The 20,452-nt window shown below is 38.1% G+C and overlaps 1 protein-coding gene across 3 annotated transcripts in view; it reads left to right on the forward strand.

Moving 5' to 3' along the window:
* Positions 1-675: 675 nt before the first annotated feature.
* Positions 676-20,452, forward strand: part of lrp4 (low density lipoprotein receptor-related protein 4) — a 63,102-nt gene continuing 43,325 nt past the window's right edge. For all 3 annotated transcript variants that reach the window (XM_015043855.1, XM_015043856.1, XM_015043857.1), the window contains exons 1-2: positions 676-821; positions 19,336-19,452. In XM_015043855.1, coding sequence (XP_014899341.1) covers position 821; positions 19,336-19,452 — 118 coding nt within the window. In that variant the 5' untranslated portion in view covers positions 676-820. The remainder of the gene's footprint in view (positions 822-19,335; positions 19,453-20,452) is intronic.

Below are 20,452 nucleotides of genomic sequence, written 5' to 3' on the forward strand. Positions count from 1 at the left end.
CTCTGGTTATAATGCCTCATTACATCTCTTATTCAAATAAAACTAAACTCTTTTCCTTTACACTTATGTTGAAGACCTAAGTGTTAACATTTAATACTTACATTTAATACTTATGGTGAGGCTCCCTGAAAAGCAACACACTCTAAAAGCACTTCTTTACCAACATAAATCTAATTTTATATATTTGATTTAGTTATTTCTTTATGACAGATAAATTAATTAAAGCAAGAAATTGTTGCTCAGCTGTCCATTTACCAGATAAGGTCTTGCACCTTTGCAGAAATATCTGCAAGAGAAATGTTTTTTTTTTTGCTAGAAAGCATCAATTCATAAAAACACCTGTGATTTTCTTCAGGAATTTCTAAACGCAGATGTCATAAATCAGGATGTTATGAACCTCTGCAGAGTTATTAAATTGTTTACTGCTTGAGATATAAACATGTCGTATGGGGAGAGAAGGGTAAAAATCAATTTTTACAATCTTTTATTGAGATTTACTGCCATCTTGTAACTTTAAACATCTTTGACGACTGATGCTTTCTGCAACTCCTTTGTTTCATGCATTATGGTTTGTAGAGCAGAGTCAAACTGATAGAAATGATGACTAAAGCAAACAGTTTATATCTCCAGTTCATGTCATATGAACTGTAACCTTTATTTCTGGTCTTTTGCAGGTGTTCAGGGCAGTGCTGACTGTTCGTGCGGGAGGAACCACTTCACGTGTGCGGTCAGTGCGTTCGGGGAGTGTACCTGCATTCCGGCCCAGTGGCAGTGTGACGGAGACAATGATTGCGGGGACCACAGCGACGAGGACGGATGCAGTGAGTTTTTGCTTGTGGTCAAACATTTTCTTCTAAATGGGTTCAACTTAAGTCTTGGTGTACGCCTAATTTCCTCTTTCCTTCCTCTCTCATGTCTGCTTTTTCACTCTGTGAGCTTTATTTTGGGGAGTGTCATTTATGTCCTGTATGAACATCTGCTGCCACAAGACTCTGTCCAACTGGCTCAATGTTACATTACTGTGTAAAATACATGTTCATAACACTTGGAATGTCTTGGCCAACAATTATTGCTCTCCAAACAGTCCTTTATGATGTGACTATTGCACACAATAATCTTAAAATGATGATGTATTTGCAATATTCTGGTCTCTCTCTCTCTCTGTCTCTCGCAGCCCTTGCTGCAGCACTCACAGCCCTTGCTGCAGCACTCGCAGCCCTTGCTGCAGCACTCGCAGCATAAAATATCAAAATAGGATGAGGTGATTATATATTGAACTGAAATGCAACAAAAATCAGATGAATTGGTGTTGGCTCGTTTTATTCTGTTAAAATGAAGTCTGTGTTTATTTTGATCATCTTTAGAACAGAACGTACAGGACGTTTTGACAAAATATTGGACAGATACTTCATAGATGGATCAGTTTGTCCTGTTTGTTTTTTGGCAGATCAGTTGATTAGTGGCACATTCCCAGTGTAATTTTGTCAAAAACAAAGAGATGAAACTGTTTTTTCCAGATAATTTTACTGGTAGGAATGTTGTACACCACAAATCTGGAACTATTTGTCACAGTTGTGGTTTCTAGGTGCTAAATTGAAGCTTCCTTTCTTGTATTGTTTCTGCATTTTTCCCCCACCCTAAACCCAGATCCCAATGTTTTTAGTCCAACTGTTAGAAATGCAAAAACTCCAGCTCATTTTTTTTTTTTTTTTGTAACAAATGCTCTGAATATCTGCATATTAAAGTGCGTGTGGAAGATTTTGTCAAAATAAATCAGAAATGTGAGGAAGTAAACATGATCAAAGCTTTTTAGATTATTGTTTGGTACCAGGCAAATTTTGATGCAAATAAACAATAAAAGAATACAATGGAAATGATAGGAACCCCAGTACTGTTTTTAATACTAAGTTCACTTGAGATATTTGGTATAATTTTAAATGAAATTTGAAATATTTACGACACGACCTGCGGTTTTCTTTGGAACATTATGTACTGGGCCCTTGAGCAAGGCATTAAACTACCTCAAGACTGCCTAGACTTGGCTATTCTTGGCAACTGCCTGACTTTTTAAACTTGCTGTGGATATGAAAATGTGCTCAGTCATTTTTTTTTTTACATAGTTTAAAAAAAACAAAACAACATTAACAAAAATATAGAAATTGACCTGATATTGATCCAATCTTTCCCCAGTAAAACACTGAATGGCTGACTGGTTTGGAAGGTACAATTTCTAAGGGAGATTGTGTATGCACAAAACGCACACAAAAACAAATGCTTCAGTGACTTCTGGCACCAGATAAATTTTGGCTGGAGGGGAGTCTTGGCAGCGGAGGCAGACAGGATTATTTTCTTGCAGAGCATGTCAGTTTGTCAAGTGGAGGAGATCTTCGGTGCTCTTCTTTTGCTCTTCTGTGTATCGATGGGAAACGTCGATGCAAGGGCCTTCTTTGTTCTCGTCGCTGCTCGCTCTTTGAGCAGACGGGTGGATGCTACCCTTTTTTGTTGGGCACTTCCTCATCCTCTTTCAGAGGTTTGCGGATCAGTATTCACTCTCCATCACTCTTCTTCTGTCATATTAAGCTTGTTAGGATTTAGCAGAGGGAATGCTAAGTGTTATTGATTTCTGGCCAGTTGAATGTTTAGTGAGTCCGATTGCCACGTATTGATTTGCAGTGCGTTACTTATTTAAAGAGACACATGGAAGCAGCTGGCAGATATCGGGGCATCTACCTAGACCTTCCTAATCCATTAGTACTGTAAGATCGATTCCCTGCTTTATCGCTCTGTGGTCGGACGATCACTCGCTTGGACGACTCCAGTCAATCTTGTAACAGCAGCCCTCATGTCGAAGGCATTCATTCTGTTTCTCAGTAATGCTGTTTGATCACAGCAGTATACCCATCGGCATTTATTACATTCATTGTTACAGTTGTAAAACTGAAAAAAAAAAAAAAAATCTTCAGCAAGTTATGCTTGCCAACAAACAATTGAAGAAATTAGTGATGACTCCTTTGAGTCTAATCTGTATATATATATATATTTTTTTTTCATGAACAAAATCTTGAGCTCGTTTAGACTGGGACCATTAGTAGTTTCCATTTTAATGCTCAATTTACTCAGTAAAACTATTAAACATTCTTCTCTTATTGGCTTGCAGGTGTTCTTTTTTTCTTGTTAAGTAGATTGTGAGTATTGGAGGGTTCTTGGCTTTGAACACATTTGTTAAGGATTAATTTGAAGTGAATGAAGTGATTTAAAGTTTGTTTTACTCCAAACTTGGGGAACTGGGGATAAAAAAAGAAATGAGATGGAACCTTCAAAAGACCAAAACTTTGACATGCCAACAAACAACAAAGACAAAAGTGGAAACATAATAATTTTATAAATTGTCTATGAAATGGCTTCGTGCTCCAGAATGGAAATATTTCAAATAAATACATCTAAACACACCTAAGCATGTTTTAGGTATGGAGTTTTATTTTTTGTGGACAGTATAAACATGAAAATACAATTTCCTATTAAAATCTTTGAATTCATGAATAACATTTTAACTGAGCTTGTGTATATTTGCAGTTTTTTTTTTAAGTTAAATTAATTTTCTGTTAACTGAAAGATCAGGTTGACGCTAAAATTATTTTTGCATTCTGAAAATGAAAGAAATTGCTTGTGCGGTTCACTGTGAAAAGAAGAAGAAGAGCACAGAAAAGTGAGTATTTTTTAGGAAACCGGTTCTATCACACTGATTGAGTTAACCGAGTCCAATTGTAAAAGTGAAGAGTTAAATTTTATGGTTTTCAGGAAGGTTCTGTAAAAACATGGAAGAATTGAATTTTCAGAGGTGCAGCTTCAGTTCAGAGGATGGAGAGTGATTTTCCTCAAGGCTGATCGGCAAAGTTGTGTGACCGTGAGAATATCCAATCACAATGAACACACACAGGGAAGCACAGAGGGCCGTGTCTTTTCTGCTGAATTGAGGCAGTGTAGTGTGTGGCATCCAGACTTTTTTTGAACTTTAATGTGTTTATCATTTATACTAATTTACCAATTTCCAGACAGACTACAACTGTCTTGAAACGGAGAGCAGGAATGCGTGTGTTTGTGTGTGTGTGTGGAAGTGGTGAGGATGGGAGCAAAGGCTGACCGTCTTTATGAAGCAATCTAATTACAATGTGGAAATCATGTGGAAATAGTGCAGATTAAAGGTGTGTGTGTGTATGCGTGTTTGTTTGTGTTTGTGTTCTACCAGATAAAATTTCATAGCTGTAGAGAGACCGAAGATGGATTGGAAAAAAAGGGTGATGAGGGACTACGAGGACTATTTAAAAATGTTCATCATGTTATTGTGTGTGTGTGTGTGTGTGTGCGTGTGCAAATGTACTTTAAGTATAGTGATCTGGAACAGTGATCATTAGCATACTCCATCTCACTCAGAGCTCCTGGTGGGTGAGGAGGAAATGAACTTTACAGCCATGTGTTCTCCCCGTAAACCTCCTTACCGTCGGCCCTGTTTGTACTGGACCACACTGGCTGCAGAGAGCTTTGCTTGATGGCCATAAATTTACCCTTTTAGGCAGACGATTTAAAGTTAAGGGTCCATACCAATGTGTTTCCAGGGTGTGCATCTTGGCTGCAATCCTTTTATTGTTGTAAAAGCAACATGGGAAGTTGTAAAAAGAAGGAAAAGAAAACAAAAGTTTTAGCTTTAAATTCTTGCTGACCTTCAGTATTATGGAGGAAATGTGATAGTGCTGGGTTATACTGTTTGTGACAGTATTGCAGTTAAAATAATTATTTCTGGTTGACTTAAACTAAATACAAAAGTATATATTTTTTCTATTTTAACTTAAGCTAAATCCAAATAAACATGAAGTATGTTAGCTGGTGGTGTTTGAATGAAGCCATAAGTTAACCAATGATGGCCGATTATGTTGCTTCTGAAGCTGGTTTGTTGAAGTTAGAGAATTAAAATCAAAACATCTCTGTTGAGCTTTCTTCTATTCTCCGTCATGGGAAGATGCATTGTTGCCAGACTTCATTTCTTATTCATCTCAAACACAAAGACAATCACGATGTTTAAACAGTAACTTTATTCTTTCTGTTTTATATTTAATTTGCATCATTTCATCTTTCAATTACCACATCTCAACTAGATTTTTTTTTTGGGGGCGGGTGGGGAGGGGGGTGCAATGAACCCACATATAAACATGTTAAGATACTTTTAGTCCACTTTGCAGCTTTTTTGGCATCTAGACGTCCTTAGATCAGAGTTTCAAACTGGATCTTTAAACTGCAGTTCACGGCTTTTTTTTAAGTCTTGAAAACTTGAAGATATCAAAATGACTTGTGCTTTACAATACTTCAGTCCAGAATTGAATAATCTCAGTGTTGCAGATTTTAAGATGGAGAAGATTGAAGTTTGCCTTCTAAATAGGTGGATATACTGTGTATAAAAGTGTGAGGTCTTTCTGTATTTCACAGTGAAACTTGTCATCTAATTTTGTAAAATCTGTGGTACCCACCATAGTGCCATTAAAAATACATTTGATCTGAAAGATGTAATAATTATATTGGTTTTCTGAAAGAAAAAGCACAGTGGGTGCAATCTGGTGCCAACTCCTCTGTACCTGCTGCCTCCGCATTCCTGTGACATCATCAAACTGTAGACCGTCTGAAACCCTGTCAGACTTTTTGTGTTTACTTTCTCACCTTGTTCCAACAATCCAGAGTTCACTTTGATATTTAGAGATATAAAGATCAACCAAGATAAATAAATTGAAAAACTGTATAAAATGTGAGCACCTCATTAAACATTCAGGTTTCTGAAAGGATACACATATTTATAACACAAAGTTAATCGAAGTGTTTGGATTTCTTCGCCTCACTAGTCGAAACTCTTGTAACTGGCCTACACACCTGAAGGACAGTAGACTAATTAGCTTTGATGGAATTTATTGAAGACATAACTCATGCAGTTCATCAAATATTTAAGGGCTTGCCATCTTTACATTTTTTTTCTACAAATACAGCTGGATTGCATACAGGAGTGCCTTTTTATATTTGACGGCTGGCGAAGCACATGAGCTTTGCTTTGCTTTGAAGCTTTTCTTAATTAGAGGAGGACATGTTTATGTTCTTGGCAGCATGCACCACATCCATAAACCTCCATAAGGAGAATGAAGACTGCATGCTGCTTGCGTGTGTCTGGTTATCTTATGAAATCATGGTGAGGGCTGTGAGGCACGGGGAAGTGGAATGAGAGTGATGAAGGACAGAACGTTGTCTGGTTCATGTAATGGTTAGTGCTCTCAGCTAAATGTTTCACCACTGTCCTTATTCTGTTCTTGCTCAAACTGCTGTTTTGGGTTGAAGGAGGACTTATGGGAACATGGGCTTGGATAATATCAGATGAATTCTTCATCTTTTTATCTCACTGTCCTGTATTCAGAAGACATGGTGAGGAATCTTGGTTTGAATAAGCACTTATTTGGATTTAGACTGTCAGCTCTTTGGCCTGTACATCTGCATGGACGGAAGACAGGACTGCAGAAGTGTGATCAGCTGCTTACCTCACACCAGAAAGCCGTAAACATTGCCTCTCTTGCTGGAAGGGTGAAGTTTGTTGCTGTAACCTCCCCAAGGATTGATTAGTATTGGTTGGTAATGCTGTTCCTTTTACTTAGCCAAGAGTGGTGCTAAGGACAGTTCTCTGACAGAACTGGAATGATTTTCTACAGCCACAGAAGCCAGTGCAGTACGCCACGTCAAACGCCTCTTGCAGTAAAGGATTGCTGTATTCTGGAAGGCAACTCCATAAATCACAAATGCCTTTCTCACCATCCCTGCTAACATATTTCTCTTATCTTATTTTTTGCTGCTTTAAACAACATGTTGTGTTTGTGAAAGCTTCACTCTCTTCTCCAGCTAATCTCTGAATACCATAAGTAGTATAAATGGGGGAGAACCGAGCATTTACAGCAGGATAAGTCAGAAATACCTGATGATATTGAAATGTAAACAATGGTTTGGAACAAAGTTGGGAATGAATGAATTCAGTAGAAAACACCGTAAGCCAGGATTATTTCTTCACATCGACCTAATCAAACTCCATCCTGTTAAGGGAATGTGAGTTTATGTCACTTCAATATTAATCTGGCTTTTTTTAAAGTTCAAAGTGTGTCTCTTTATAAGAGAGACGCACACTTCTACATCTGCTGTCCTGCTTCTGTTTAACTGGCACTTTGTTGGAGGGAGCCATTGACTGATGAAGTGCTGCAGATTATTTCATGGTGTGAGACACTTTGTGTCTAACCATGTCTCTCTACTTAACAAGGTCATTTAAGAACTATTGCAAAATCTCAGCTATGATCAGTTCTTCTGTTTAACTATGTGTCTCAGAAAAGCTGCTAAAACTGCAGCTCTAAATAACTCTGTATGTTTTCTTTAATATCCCAGAATCACTGCTTCAGTGTTCTGTGTTTCTGTTTTTACGTCTCTGGTCCATCTTCTCAAACAGCCAGTCCAGTAGGTGGTGATTCAATCTGGGCTCGGTTCTGAGTCATTCCCATTGCCACCACATGCTTGCTCAAACTGAGGGGTTACTGTGACATCAGTGACTAAATGTAGCTTTTTATCCACTGGATTTACAAACTAATTTTGTGTTTTTGCACTTTATAACAATGAGGATCAAATTGGAATGTATATAATTAATGAGTATTTCTGAACTGACCTCGATATACTGTGTAAATTGGATGTTTTTTTCTAGAAAGGTTTCTTGAGGTGACATTTGTTGTGAATTTCATTCAAATAAACTTAAGCGGATCTAAAGTAAAAATTCCAGGATTTTATAAACATGAAATTCATGTCATTTTGGTAAAATGTTGTTCTTAAACTCTCAATTCCTTCACATTAAGAGTATTTCTTTTTTGCGGGTCTTTATAAGAGTTGGTGCTGCAATAGAGCCAACTATTGGCTCTATAACAGAGTTTTTCTGGTGTTTGTGAAGAAGGAAATGGTGCGTGGATCAAACAAGCACTGCCAGCAGTTTATCGCTCAAACTTTTTTTGGTAGGAAAAACTCCCATGGTGTGATGCTCTGTCCCATAGGGGCTTAGCAACATCCTGGGCCCGGTTCATACGTTTTTTCATGTCGGGATCTTTTGGTGTAAGCCCGGACTTGCTGCATGTTTGCAACATTCTGCAGGTCAGATGTTGCAGCACCGACTGTGTTGGATATAATTTTGGTTGCATCTGCTTCCAGCACAGTCAGAAATGGCTTCTGGGGCAAAATGGGTGTACTCATATCCCCATAGTGATGCATTTTAAGTTGGTGCAATTAATCTATCCAGACAGATGTTAAAAAAAATCTGTTGAGAGCAACAGATGCAGATAAGGCACTTTATTTGCTGATGTTTCACCTTCTCTTGCCTTCCAGCACATCCATCAGTTCATCCTTTTATTTATTTTCTGTGCTTTTCACTTTCTGTGACATAAGTATATGGATCTTTCTTTATAACAATTATTTATTAAGTGATATTTGTTTTTTTCAAATCATTTGAACATCACCTGACTATGTCTTGTGTTCATGGGAGAAACCAAACAAAAACCTAAATAAAAGCATTCAGACGTTTAGATACATTATGAGAGAATGACCAGAGTTAAAATGGATTCTCACAGGTTCACACTCCAATGTGAACCACCAGAAAAGAAGCATACCCCCTCTGTCCTTTAATCCGCCATCCTGCTCTGTGGCAGCCAATCAGGAAGCAGCTGGGACCACATGAGCTCAGCTGATCTAAAAGCCGGAGCGGAGAAGATTAGGACCCCATTCGCTCCTTCTCCATGTGTTGCTTCATCTTTTCCTCCCTCTGCCCTTGCATCCCTCTCTTCTTTGCCCCCAGACCACAGGAAACCTGAACAACCAACTCACTTTTCTTCTTCCCCAAGACTTTGTCATTTATTTCACACTGTGTGCTTGAATTTCTTCCTTCTTTTCATCTGTCCTTTCTCTTGCCTCTTTCTCCTCTTTGGTTGTTTCTCTTTCTGTTGCAACCTTCAACGTAGTTGTTTGGACACATTAGCATAATCCTCCCCCGTCTGTTTCCCCATCTAAAGGTTGCTCAGTGCTTTCCTCCGCCTCCTTCCTAAATATTTACTTCCTTCTCACTAAATTAGCTTGGGCACACTTGTTCACATAGAAGAGGACATGAGGGGTTGATGAAGGACAAAGTGACAAACACAAAAGCAGGACCAAGGGTTTTTTGTCTTGACCAGACGTTTTTGCCTTAATCAATGCAGTATATACTTAAGTAGGTTTCAAATGAGATCGAAGTAAATAAAACTGAAACTACAGCACACAGTAAATACAATCTTTTTATATCCCACTGAGAAATAAACATGTGCCGTATGCATTTCTTTTTCACTACCTTGAGTAAAAAGAGTGCTTCCACAGTACCAGGATAATTACACAAGATGTAAATCATGATCTAATTACTTTTCTTTAAATCTTAAAGCCAACAATTGTTCCTATTGCTTCTAAATTAGGATATTTTGGATATTAAAGTTAGGAGTGTTCTGGACACCATATGCGTTTTACTTTGATACAGACTTCACCACGATATTTGAGGAAATATTTGTTAGCTATTACAGCAATATTAAGCCATGCTTTCCAGGTAAACGCTGTTGTGAACTTTGAGTAATGCCAGATAAACAAGCTTGTATTGATTGCTTATTTCATTGGGCTGTCCACCCAGGTAGAGAGCCCACACTCAGCTGTTTTACAGACGTGTCTTCTGGAGCTTAGCAGCTTTAAAAGCATTGGCTTAACACCATGGACGCTGTTATTGAAGCTTCCACACCATGACTGCTCATGTTTTTTATAACCAGAAATATTTACAATCAAATAAATCAGCATTTCTTGTAAGCAAGAATAAATTCTGGCTTTCCAACTAACTGGGCAATAAAGAACTACTTTAAAAGTAAAAGTGACTTTTTTTTGGCTTCATGCCATGTCATAATGTTATTCCTATTCCAGGCCACCTAAATGCTTGCAGCCAAGTTTCTGCCTCACAGAGTACCACTCCCTTACACCTCATCAACCCCTTCAGACTAGTAGCAGCAGGAATTGACAAACACCTGGTGGAACTGCATATCTGCTAAACTTATCATGTGAACTATCTCTCTGTCCAATGCTTCTGAGAACGGTTGTAAACGGGGGAATGGAGTAGAATTGTTGTGATGACCTATTAAGGCGGAGTACCGGAAAGATTGTGAGCTTCTTAAAGAGACGGAGGCTAATTTCATGGCTTCAAGTTGAAAAGTCAAATTTCTTTTAAGTTATATTTGATATAAACTGTATATTTATGACCACTTAAGGTAACATAATTACTTGACTGTGCTATAAAATGGCACTATGTGATTGGAAAACACACTCTGCCACTTTCAGTTCATGTATCATAAGTTCCTATTGGCTACTTAAGCAGATTTAGAGATGGACATTTCATCCACATTTTATTGGGTTTAGTGGCATCAAAACCATGTCAACTCTGTCAGTTATATTTCTAAATGTACACCTTTGTTTCCAAATATGCCCTGAAAAGAAATGCAGGCTGCCTGTGAGGAGCAGAAAGTGTTGCCCGTTTACTTTGACAACACTGATATAATTGAAAAGCCAGACGACTTGCTGTAAACACACAGCATGAGATTTTAGGGAGAACATGTAACTTTGGTGGGGGTTACCAGTTATGTGCTGCTAATTAGCCACATTTAATTACATAACAAACAAAAAAGATTGAAGAAAAAAGGTGAAGAAATAAAAAGTGAGTTTTTAAAACGGCCAATCCACCCATAACTTGCCTCAACCATGTGTGCGTTCTTCCTCCATTGACAGGTTTGTGGATTTTCTGTTTTAGCAGCAGTGGAGCTCTTTTTTGTTGCGACTAAATGAACCTGTATACTGCCATGACACAGATTAATACGTTGGCTTTGCCGAACTCTGAAGAAGGCCAGCTCATTCATCTGATGTCTCGCAACAAGACGGATAACCACAGCTGTGTTTGCTTTAGTTAAATCGGTTTTAGTTTGCCACAGTTGACGTTTGTTTGCCTGTTTTATTATTTGCTTGAGCTCTTCTTGACTTGTCCTTTTGTATGAAATCAAAGCTGAACTTGAACACAGATTCGGTTTTTTTCAGCTCCTGTTGGCTGAGGGTTAGTTATGCTCACACAAAAGGACATCTTCTGCATTCTTGAATAGATTAGCAAACATTTGAAACAAAAACAGATAATCCTGAAGCCTGAGATTGTTTTTTTGAGTTTGATCCTGTTTAGTCATAATTTACTAAGGATCTTTAAAGAATTAAAGAAAAAAAAGAAAATAGTTGAAAAGGACTCAGAAGATAATTAATCCAACTTTTAAAATTAAGATATAACTTTTATCTCTAGCTGCAGTCAGGATGAGATTAGATCAATTTTATACATAAAACTGAATTGTTCCTGCCCAATAATGGGACCATACTGTCAGCATTATGTGTCGATTACCATCTGTAGGTGGGTTTGCACTACCAAGCGGGAAGTTATTGCTGAACAAATGACTTAATTTCAGCTTTGACATATAATCCTAATAGTCTAATAATGTCATGATCAGAGTATTTACTGTCATTTAGTGTGGGTGGGCTCTGTAGATGACAGCACTTAAGTGCTACTTGTTAAAGTCCCTCAGCAGAAATTTGTCATGGCAACAAGCAAATCCTATAACCTTAATCCATCACCACGGACAGAGTTCTTCTTGGGGAGGTAATTCTGTTGCTAATATTTCAGATTGAGGGTCTTGAAGAAAAAAAATATTAAATTTCAGAATTCATTAAAATTGTAATAAGGTGTAACAAGTAGATTGTTGTGAACTTTTTCTTGTTTTCCTTTTAGTCCCTGCATAGCTCACATATTAAGTTATATTAGTCAACAACACCAAACAGCAGGTTTGTGCTTGTCACTATTTAGAAGCACAAATAATTACAAGCACAAACCTGTCACATTAAGCAGATTTATGCCATGTCACATTAAAGCTGCCCAACACACCTTACAGTGATACATGACGTAATTCAGATTTGGACAGGAATGACGGACAAAGTCCATCCAAATGACCAAATATGCAATCAAATTACAGCTGGTGTTACACTTGAAATATAGTATCCTACCAAATATTTCTTCCAAATATGTGATCACATTGTTGCACTGTAGAGTTTGAATTATACAAAGACTATAGGAGTTTGAGTTGCCTTTACTGTTTTTGGTCTTCTTTGACTTGAGTTCTCATGTGCATAAAAAAAGCAAGAAACACCCAAACAAGATCCAACAACTGTATTTTCCTTTCCTCTGTTTTCAAACAAACACTAATTTTCCATTTTCTAAACAGCAGCGACAATATTTTCCAGAATCTGATTCTGATCCCATTTCAAAGCCTCATTTTGCTATAGTGGGCTGTAAGCTTTTAACAGCTGGTCATAATGAATATAACCATCCATCTCATTTCATGTCACCGTCTCTCTGAATCTAAAACATGCTCAACTTGGGCGTGACATCCTTTTCAGATCCGAGGTTCTTTAGATCTTATAAAAGGATGTAAGAACATTAGTATTTGAGGTCGGCCAGGCTGTTTTTGTTAACTGTATTAGGAATTGACTGTTAAAACTTATTGTTTTTACAATGTTGGTGATGGTGGGGCTTTATATGAGCTGTTGGTTTCACTTTATGGAGTCACGGTGGCATCTAAATTATTAACTTTAACTATTCTATTGTTGTAGTTCTAAAGAAAAATATACGAAATGCTGGATTTTTTTGTTGTTGTTTTTAGACCAAAAGACAAAACGTTAAACAAATGTGAATGTTAGCCTTCCAAAAAGCTGCCTAATGTAATTACACTGGTATTATTAAACATCAATGGCGATGGAGTAATGGCTAAAGCAGAGAAAATGCTCTGCCTATCACTGATGTGAAAGACGATGAAGAGAGCCTGTCGCAAAGCTGCTGCTGGACACAGCGCCAAGAAAAACTCTGCAGGCACAACCCCTTCACCCTGACGGAGCGAAATATGTGCTGGCTACTGACCAGAGCTGCACAGGATCAGATAAGCCACCTCTGTCCGGATCAACTATGAGAGGGAAGTAAAAAAGGGAGTGGAGGAAAAGAGACTGAAAGGGAATGGAGGGTTTGAGAGGATTAGTTTGAGTTTGAGGTGAAACGAGGGAAATACTTTAAAAAGAAAAAAAGAATCAAACTCTTGCAGTTTTAATCCATAAACATTTAACCATTTATTGTGTTTTTAGTTTCCCAATTAGAAATGAACTACATATAATCTCCTACTTTTTACTAAAAGTGCCTTTATTTGCTTTTTTGCATGTGTATAATGGAAAGCTCCCTTTTTAAATTGAATTCTCCAATATTGTGAACACTACTTTTTATATTCGAAGATCTCTTTTCATCCCCTGAAGTCGCATCTGTTATTTTTATCTACTTCTCACCATCTCTGATCCGTCCATCTTTCCATCCTCCTCGCCAGGGCGCTAAACGACGCCTAGGCAGATATATTGGTCCCATTAGAGCCACTTGATTCAGCTGCTCTGTAGTAAAGGCGAGGCCATTAACTCTGCTGTTCGAGGCCACTTAGAGATGAGCACATTCATCTTCCTAAAGACCGACAGGCTCAAGCATATGTGCATCGAACATGTGCTTCCTTATCCAGACTGAAATGCACATAACGGGAAACTTGCAGAAATCTGAATTAGTTGATTTTGAAAGTGAGTAATGAAGAAGTTAAAGCACATAGCAATGTACTTGTGCCAAAAACACACCAAAATCTGAATCTATGAGGAAAAACTAGAAGAGTTAATAAACCTAAAATAAAAATAAGCTTCCTTCTGGTTGCAGAGTCTATTGATTTTTTTTTTTTTTCCAAACATATTTCAAAAACAAGAAACTGTGTCTATAAAATTGAAACCATTGCGATGTAACATAGAATCTTGAAATGAAATGGTACCCAAGACGTTGCAGAAACCACTAAAAGTGCAGCAGAGGTTGTTTATCCTGGATGTTGGTATTTATGCTGAAGAAAAACTGCCAGATTCACTCCTTCTTCAGAAATGTTTCTAACCATGCTTTATGGAAATATTAGACTTTACAAAACCATAAGTCCTTATATTCCTTCACTGATGTGCTATCAGCTTTGAAAAATGTATAAAGAAAAGAATACAGTGGCTCCCAGTATTTGTGGGTCTTGAGGGACCACAACCGCCCTCTAACAGCTAAAATCAGCAAATAATTGAGAGTCCTTCCAGGTTGTTTCTAGGTAACCAGTGAGTGAGTTAGTTGATGCCACCAACCTGGGGCTTGATGACCCAGGTTGATGCTTCCCAGGTTTGTGCAGGAGAAGCATCCTGCACTAAAGCATTTCCTCTCCCTTCATCCCCTCACAATCCTGTGCAATTCTTGGTCAAATTTCAGTGAAATTATTGAATAATCTATCAGATGTATCACCTGTTTATTGATGTTTCCATTGTGATATATATTGTTATTGATTTATTGTCTAGCTCTATTTGGATGGATTCTTATTGAAGTTTTGGGTATTCTTGATTTATTTTTTTTCATACCAGCTAGTTGAGTTTTTTAAAAAAAAGATGCTGATCTGTTGAAGCTTTCACTCACAACTGTCTCCTGAGTTTCCAAACAAATTATCAAAAGATAAAATCCAATGAGCCGTAATGGCGTAACGAAAAGGGTTCAGATGAGTTGAGGACAGTAGCTCAAGTAACGACTTGCTACAACGAAGATACTGGAACCCAGCAACACAAGAGACCACACCTGGTGCCATTCTTCTCACTTAAGAAAAGAAAACCGAGACAGTAATTTGCACAGGCTTTATGCATTTATTTCTGCATAATTGGTTGTAAATTTGCAGTCATGGTTAATTATTTCTGCCTGCACAATTGGCATTAATGACCAAGTAAATCCCAGCTTCTCCAGGGCCTGTCCGGTTTTCCTCGCTGGGTGTGCCGTGTGTGTATCAGATAAGAGAGCCTTGTGATGATGGGACTTGCAGGTGTCTGCGCCTGTTTCTGTGGGAATGCCGTGGAATGCATGTGGGAATTCTGGAGCTCAGATGAGAAAAACCCACCGGTGAAGGTCAGTGTGTTTTTAGGCTGTCTGAGTGTGTGTTCTGACACATGTAAACCCAGCAGCTCTCGGGGGATAATTGTTCACAGGAAGTGTTTGGGAAAGGCCTCGGAGTGTGAAGAGAAAAAAAATAAAAACATTTTGTATGTTTGTGTTACCACATCACTTCAGAGCGTCATTCTGAACCGTAAAGCAGGCCTGTCACAATAACAGGTTTCAGTTGTCCTAGAAGTCATTATGATGAATGATTTATTTTGAGACCATTTCAAGTAACATAAAAGTAATGGCAAAATAATGCAAGGACACATTCTCAAAGATCAACAAGTTTTAAATTCTAGTGAACATTTAACACAGAAACTGGAAGACATTTTAAATATCCACGATGAATAAAAAAACAAAAACCAAATAAAGTGGACACTGAAGTCTCCGTAAGCAAAAAGCTACTGAAGACCAAAGCACCAATCTGAAGACTTCTATCATCCAGTTTTTAGAGAAAAAAGAAAAACGGTAAATCATGCAAACGGAAGTTGAGCTTGTTTTAATTTATCATGCGATTTATTGATTATTGCTAATGAACTGGAACAACGACTTTTGATTTTGGCTGTCTGATTAACTGAGAATCATGGGCAGGAAATGGAGTAGAGCCCTGTGTTTGTACACCAGCTGTGAAAATTCATCTTTAATGTTGATGTTAATTCTTTATCTGAGGCTGTAAAGATTATTCCTTAATATTAGTCGGCAGGTACTGTTAAATATGTGGGTAAATTTGGTAAAAAAACAAACAAAAAAACAAGGCAGGTGGGGTGTGTAGGAGTGTAAAGGCATTGCTGGATGTACTGGGCAGCAAACAGAGGATAATATTAGTGCTTGGATGGCTCTGGTGAGTGAGATTTATGTGTGTGTGTCAGAAGTAAAGGAATGCAGCGGTAGTGTGAAGAGCAGCGCTGAGCTGACCAGAATCTGTGCGATAAAGGAGATCAAAGCACTCAGAGACCTTCCAGTTTGCTTTTCTCTGATCCACCTGATACCCGGAACAACCCCAACACTTCCTGGATCTGAATTAGTGAAATACTTATTTCCTTTGCATCTCTTTATCGCTCTGCTTGTGGTTTTGCTCTGGATGATTCTGAGCCTGCAGCAACATTTTTGTATGTATATTTGTAGAAGTAGCTGTGTCCGTACTCTCTTCTGCAGATAAGCTGAATTATTTATTGGAATACTGAGTTGCAGCATTTCCCAGGTTTTGTTGGCTAAGGGCGTCACATTGCTGACGTCGAGTCCGACGTACATTCAAAACGTCGTGAGCGCCTTCAGTTTATACGGAGTTGAGTGTAAGTGTTGTGACTTCACTCCCAGGCTTAGAGAATGCTCTCAGCATCTCAGCAGAAATTCTGCAGAGGATCATAAATCAGCAAATTTTACATGTTTTGGAGTTCTACTAGCATCTCTGGGAAGCACTCCCAGCAACTCTGAAATTTATTACGTTGAGCTTTTCAAATGGATTTTTTTTAATATATATATACCTGGGAAGAACCTTTTACTGTAAGGCATTAAGTAAAACTCACAAAATAATTTTGACATTTAATTGTGAAAAGGTAAATGTAGTCTGAATTATATGCTGAAAATATTTGTTGTATGAAATATTTAAACATATTTTCACCATTTTGTGAAAGTAGGTTAATCCAGTTGATCAAATATTTAAGCTTTGGTATCTAAATTCCTGGCACATTTTAAACACACACACACACACACACACACACACACCCCTCACTTGGACCATTTGCCTGTAGTTTAAGGTGAAAATCTTGAAACTGTAGTAAATTGTTCACCTAACTGGTAAAAATAATTTATTTTTATTTTGCAGTCAAATATTATGATTGAAATTAAATATTATAGCCAGATAGTTTTCAACTGTAGTGATTTTGTTTGCTTTTGATGCATTTCTTATACCTCTGTTCCCTCTTTAATTTGAAACAAACTAGACTGTGTATCACTTCCCCCCAAAAAAAACAAAACTAGATGCACTGATCAAACATTTCTTGATAAATTCAGTTTTAATTAAGGCATAACCAGCCAATTCCGTTTTCTGACTGTTTTCCTTCTTTTTCTACTTCTATTCCATAAGAAGCAAGAGACAAAAGCTTCCTTGAAAGCTATTGGTTTTTAATCAAACAAAATTTATGATCATGCTCGTGTTTGATTTCTATTGAACTCAGAGTTTAAAGGAGGTGGAGAAACAATGTCTTTATTTAAGTCACCATTTCATGCTGGCAATGATGGTTTGTATTATGAATATAGTGGTCCATGCATCCCCTGTGCAGGTTAGTAAAACGTTTAACACTCGGAGGCAGTTTAGATTAGTTTAAGTAGGATTTTGCTGAGAGGTTATGAGCAATCGATGACTAATCTTGTTCATGTTGATGAAACTGAGATTAATCTGACAGCCAAAGACTAACCCTAAAGGACAGACAGCAAACGGGTTTCCATCGTCCTAGAACAACCCCTGTCTGAAAAATCAAAGTCTCTCTGATCAAAGTGAAATGTAGCAAATTAAATTCACCTTTTTCCACTAAACTACTTACTTGGGACATTTCAACACGATTTTAAGACACAAACTCTTGAAAGTGATATGCAATTTTCAAAAGTCTTTACTTGAGAGAAGCCGCCCACTAACTCTTGTAGCTGAATAAATCTTGGCTCTCGTAGTTCAGATTTCTAATAGCTAACCTTTAGTAATGAAATTAATCCTCGAGTTGCCGGGAAGTAAAGAAAGGCTGCAGAAATATAATTTCATGCACGCTTAGCCAAAGTGTCAGTGTGGCCATTAGACAGGCATCTTTAACCCAGTATTTCTGTAGGTGACTCGGATCTTTGTTGTAAATAAAAGAGAAGCTTCCAGACGGAAGTTCTTTGGTTACATCTGATTCATTTGGTTCTCTGGTACTGATGTCATATCCCTTCAGGGTTATGTGGGTCAGTGGGGCTTTATTGTTCCTGAAAACCAGAGCCTCAACCTAACACACACACACACGCACACACACCTACAATTGCATACAGTTAATTCAGCCCCGCCCGTCTGCCTCGCTGGTTAACTGTCTGCATGACATCATGCATTTTTCATATAGTCTGTGTTGTTTGGTCAATATTTCATATCAGTAATCGACAGGCAAGCGAGAGTCTACTGTAAAGGGGGGTTGTTGCTCCTCTCCTGCTCCCCTCCCTGTTTCTCTGTCCCTCTCTGGCCTGTAATTTAATTAGCTCTGTCTGCAAATGACAAAGGGCCAGTCATTTGGGGTCAGCTTAGATAGCGAGTAGCTGCACTTCGAGCGGATACGAAGTTAGGGAGGAATGCGCTGAGCTGAGCGCGCTGCGTTTAAAAAAAGGTGAAGATTGCATGGGTCCAGTTCAGACTTTGGTTCTGAAAGAGCAGAGGTCAGGCAGAATGAACCTGACTGCATTTAGACTGTTGGAGTCAAAGTTTGACACCAACCAAGGCAGCCAGTGGCCAAATAAGGCTCCTGACTGAGTGGTTGTCGCCACTGATGTTTTCCCTCTGAAAATGGGTTTGTTTCAGTCAATAAAGAAGAATATGATCTTAAGCAGTAATTATGTTGCTTACAACGACAAATCTCAAATTCAGACTAGATAGAGCAACATAATGTGGCTCAAATTTGTGAACTAAAAAGAAAATGATGCGTAGTTTTCAGATTTTTTTTTGTGAGATTGGAAATTTTAAACATGTGGTTTCTCTGTGTTTGGTTTTCCGGACTGCACTGACTTGTGTTGTGATTTCAGTCCTTTTGGTCTTTACTAGTCTTGTACATTTACCGACCAGAGAATAGTTGCCAATTTGTCTTTGCAAAGTTTCACAAACCTATTCAGGTCAGATGAAGAGAATCTGTGATCAGCAAGTGTCAAAGTACCGCCACAGATTCTCAGTTGGGAATAAGTTTAGACTTTGAAAGAGCGATGTTAACACATGAATACGCTTTGATCTGAAGTATTCTATTTCATCTCTTAAGCTGCTTGTCCTGCTGGGAGGTGAACTTGCGATAAGGTCTCAAGGTTTTCTTCCATAATCTTACTGCATTTAGCTCCATCTGTGCCTTCTCTCCTGGACTGTTTTTGTTTGCACGTTGCTAACAGTCTGGTCGTCTGTACTTGTGTGTCTGCAGTGCTCCCTACCTGCTCACCGCTGGACTTCCACTGTGACAACGGGAAATGTATCCGTCGCTCCTGGGTTTGCGATGGAGACAACGACTGCGAAGACGACTCAGACGAACAAGACTGCCGTGAGTACAGATCCTCTTCAGCGACGACACACGCCTCGTGTTGCTTTTGCCTACTGTGGACTCCATGTTTAGTCACAGATTCACAAACTTCTTTAACACTCTTGAGTGCAAAGGAGGGATTTATTGAAGTGGACAAATGCTTAGGACAGGCATGCATGCTAAAATGTATGTTTTATTACTTATTGGTGCAAATCCAGCAGTTTATCACACTGAACAGACAATACTTTTAAATCCTTATTCTGTTTCCATTTTGACATGGTGTGTGTTTTATGTACGTGTGTGCGTGTGTGTGTGTGTGCGTCTGTGTGTAAGGCTACACCAAAATATCCCCCAGCTGTCAGCCAAGCAAAAGTGGACCCAATGGGTGAAGTCAGCACTGTCTATTTCTGAGACAGGTATTTATGTATCAGTGCATCGCTGCTTGGCGAATGTGTGCTGCTACATTTCCATCTTTGTTGGGATTCTTTTGAGAAGGTAGACATCTTCCAAAATGCTTCAAGAAAATTTCTAGAAGTGATAAAACATTAATAAAAACATTTGCAGCCAAATCCTACCAAGAAACATCTGAACTATTAACTCCAGCTATGGGATCATAAATAAGGTTTAAGACTGGATTCAATGTTGTTGAACATTCTTTCTGTAAATTCAGACAAAATATTAGCTATTTGGCCACATAAAAAGAAACATAGAGAACTGAAGTTGTGACTTTGAAACCTAAAAGCACAGTAGCTATTGCACCAAGGTGGTGGCAGCTTAATGCTGTGTGGCTTTTCTGCCAGTAAGGCTGGCACACAGCAGGTATTGGATGTAATATTGAATGTATTGTAATGTTCATATTAAATCATTTACTGGATGGTTAAATGCTGGAGATAATTTACAAGAACATTTTTGAGAAATTTACTCTTTTTTTTTTTTTTTTTTTTTTTTTTTTTTCCCCCCCATTAATTTTTTTTTTTCCAAAAAAAAAAAAGAAAAATATTTTTCAAAAAAAAAAGAAAGA

The sequence above is a fragment of the Poecilia latipinna genome, unplaced genomic scaffold, assembly GCF_001443285.1.
Source record: "Poecilia latipinna isolate Pla-1442-1.1 unplaced genomic scaffold, P_latipinna-1.0 Scaffold652, whole genome shotgun sequence".
In the NCBI taxonomy this organism is placed as follows: domain Eukaryota; kingdom Metazoa; phylum Chordata; class Actinopteri; order Cyprinodontiformes; family Poeciliidae; genus Poecilia; species Poecilia latipinna.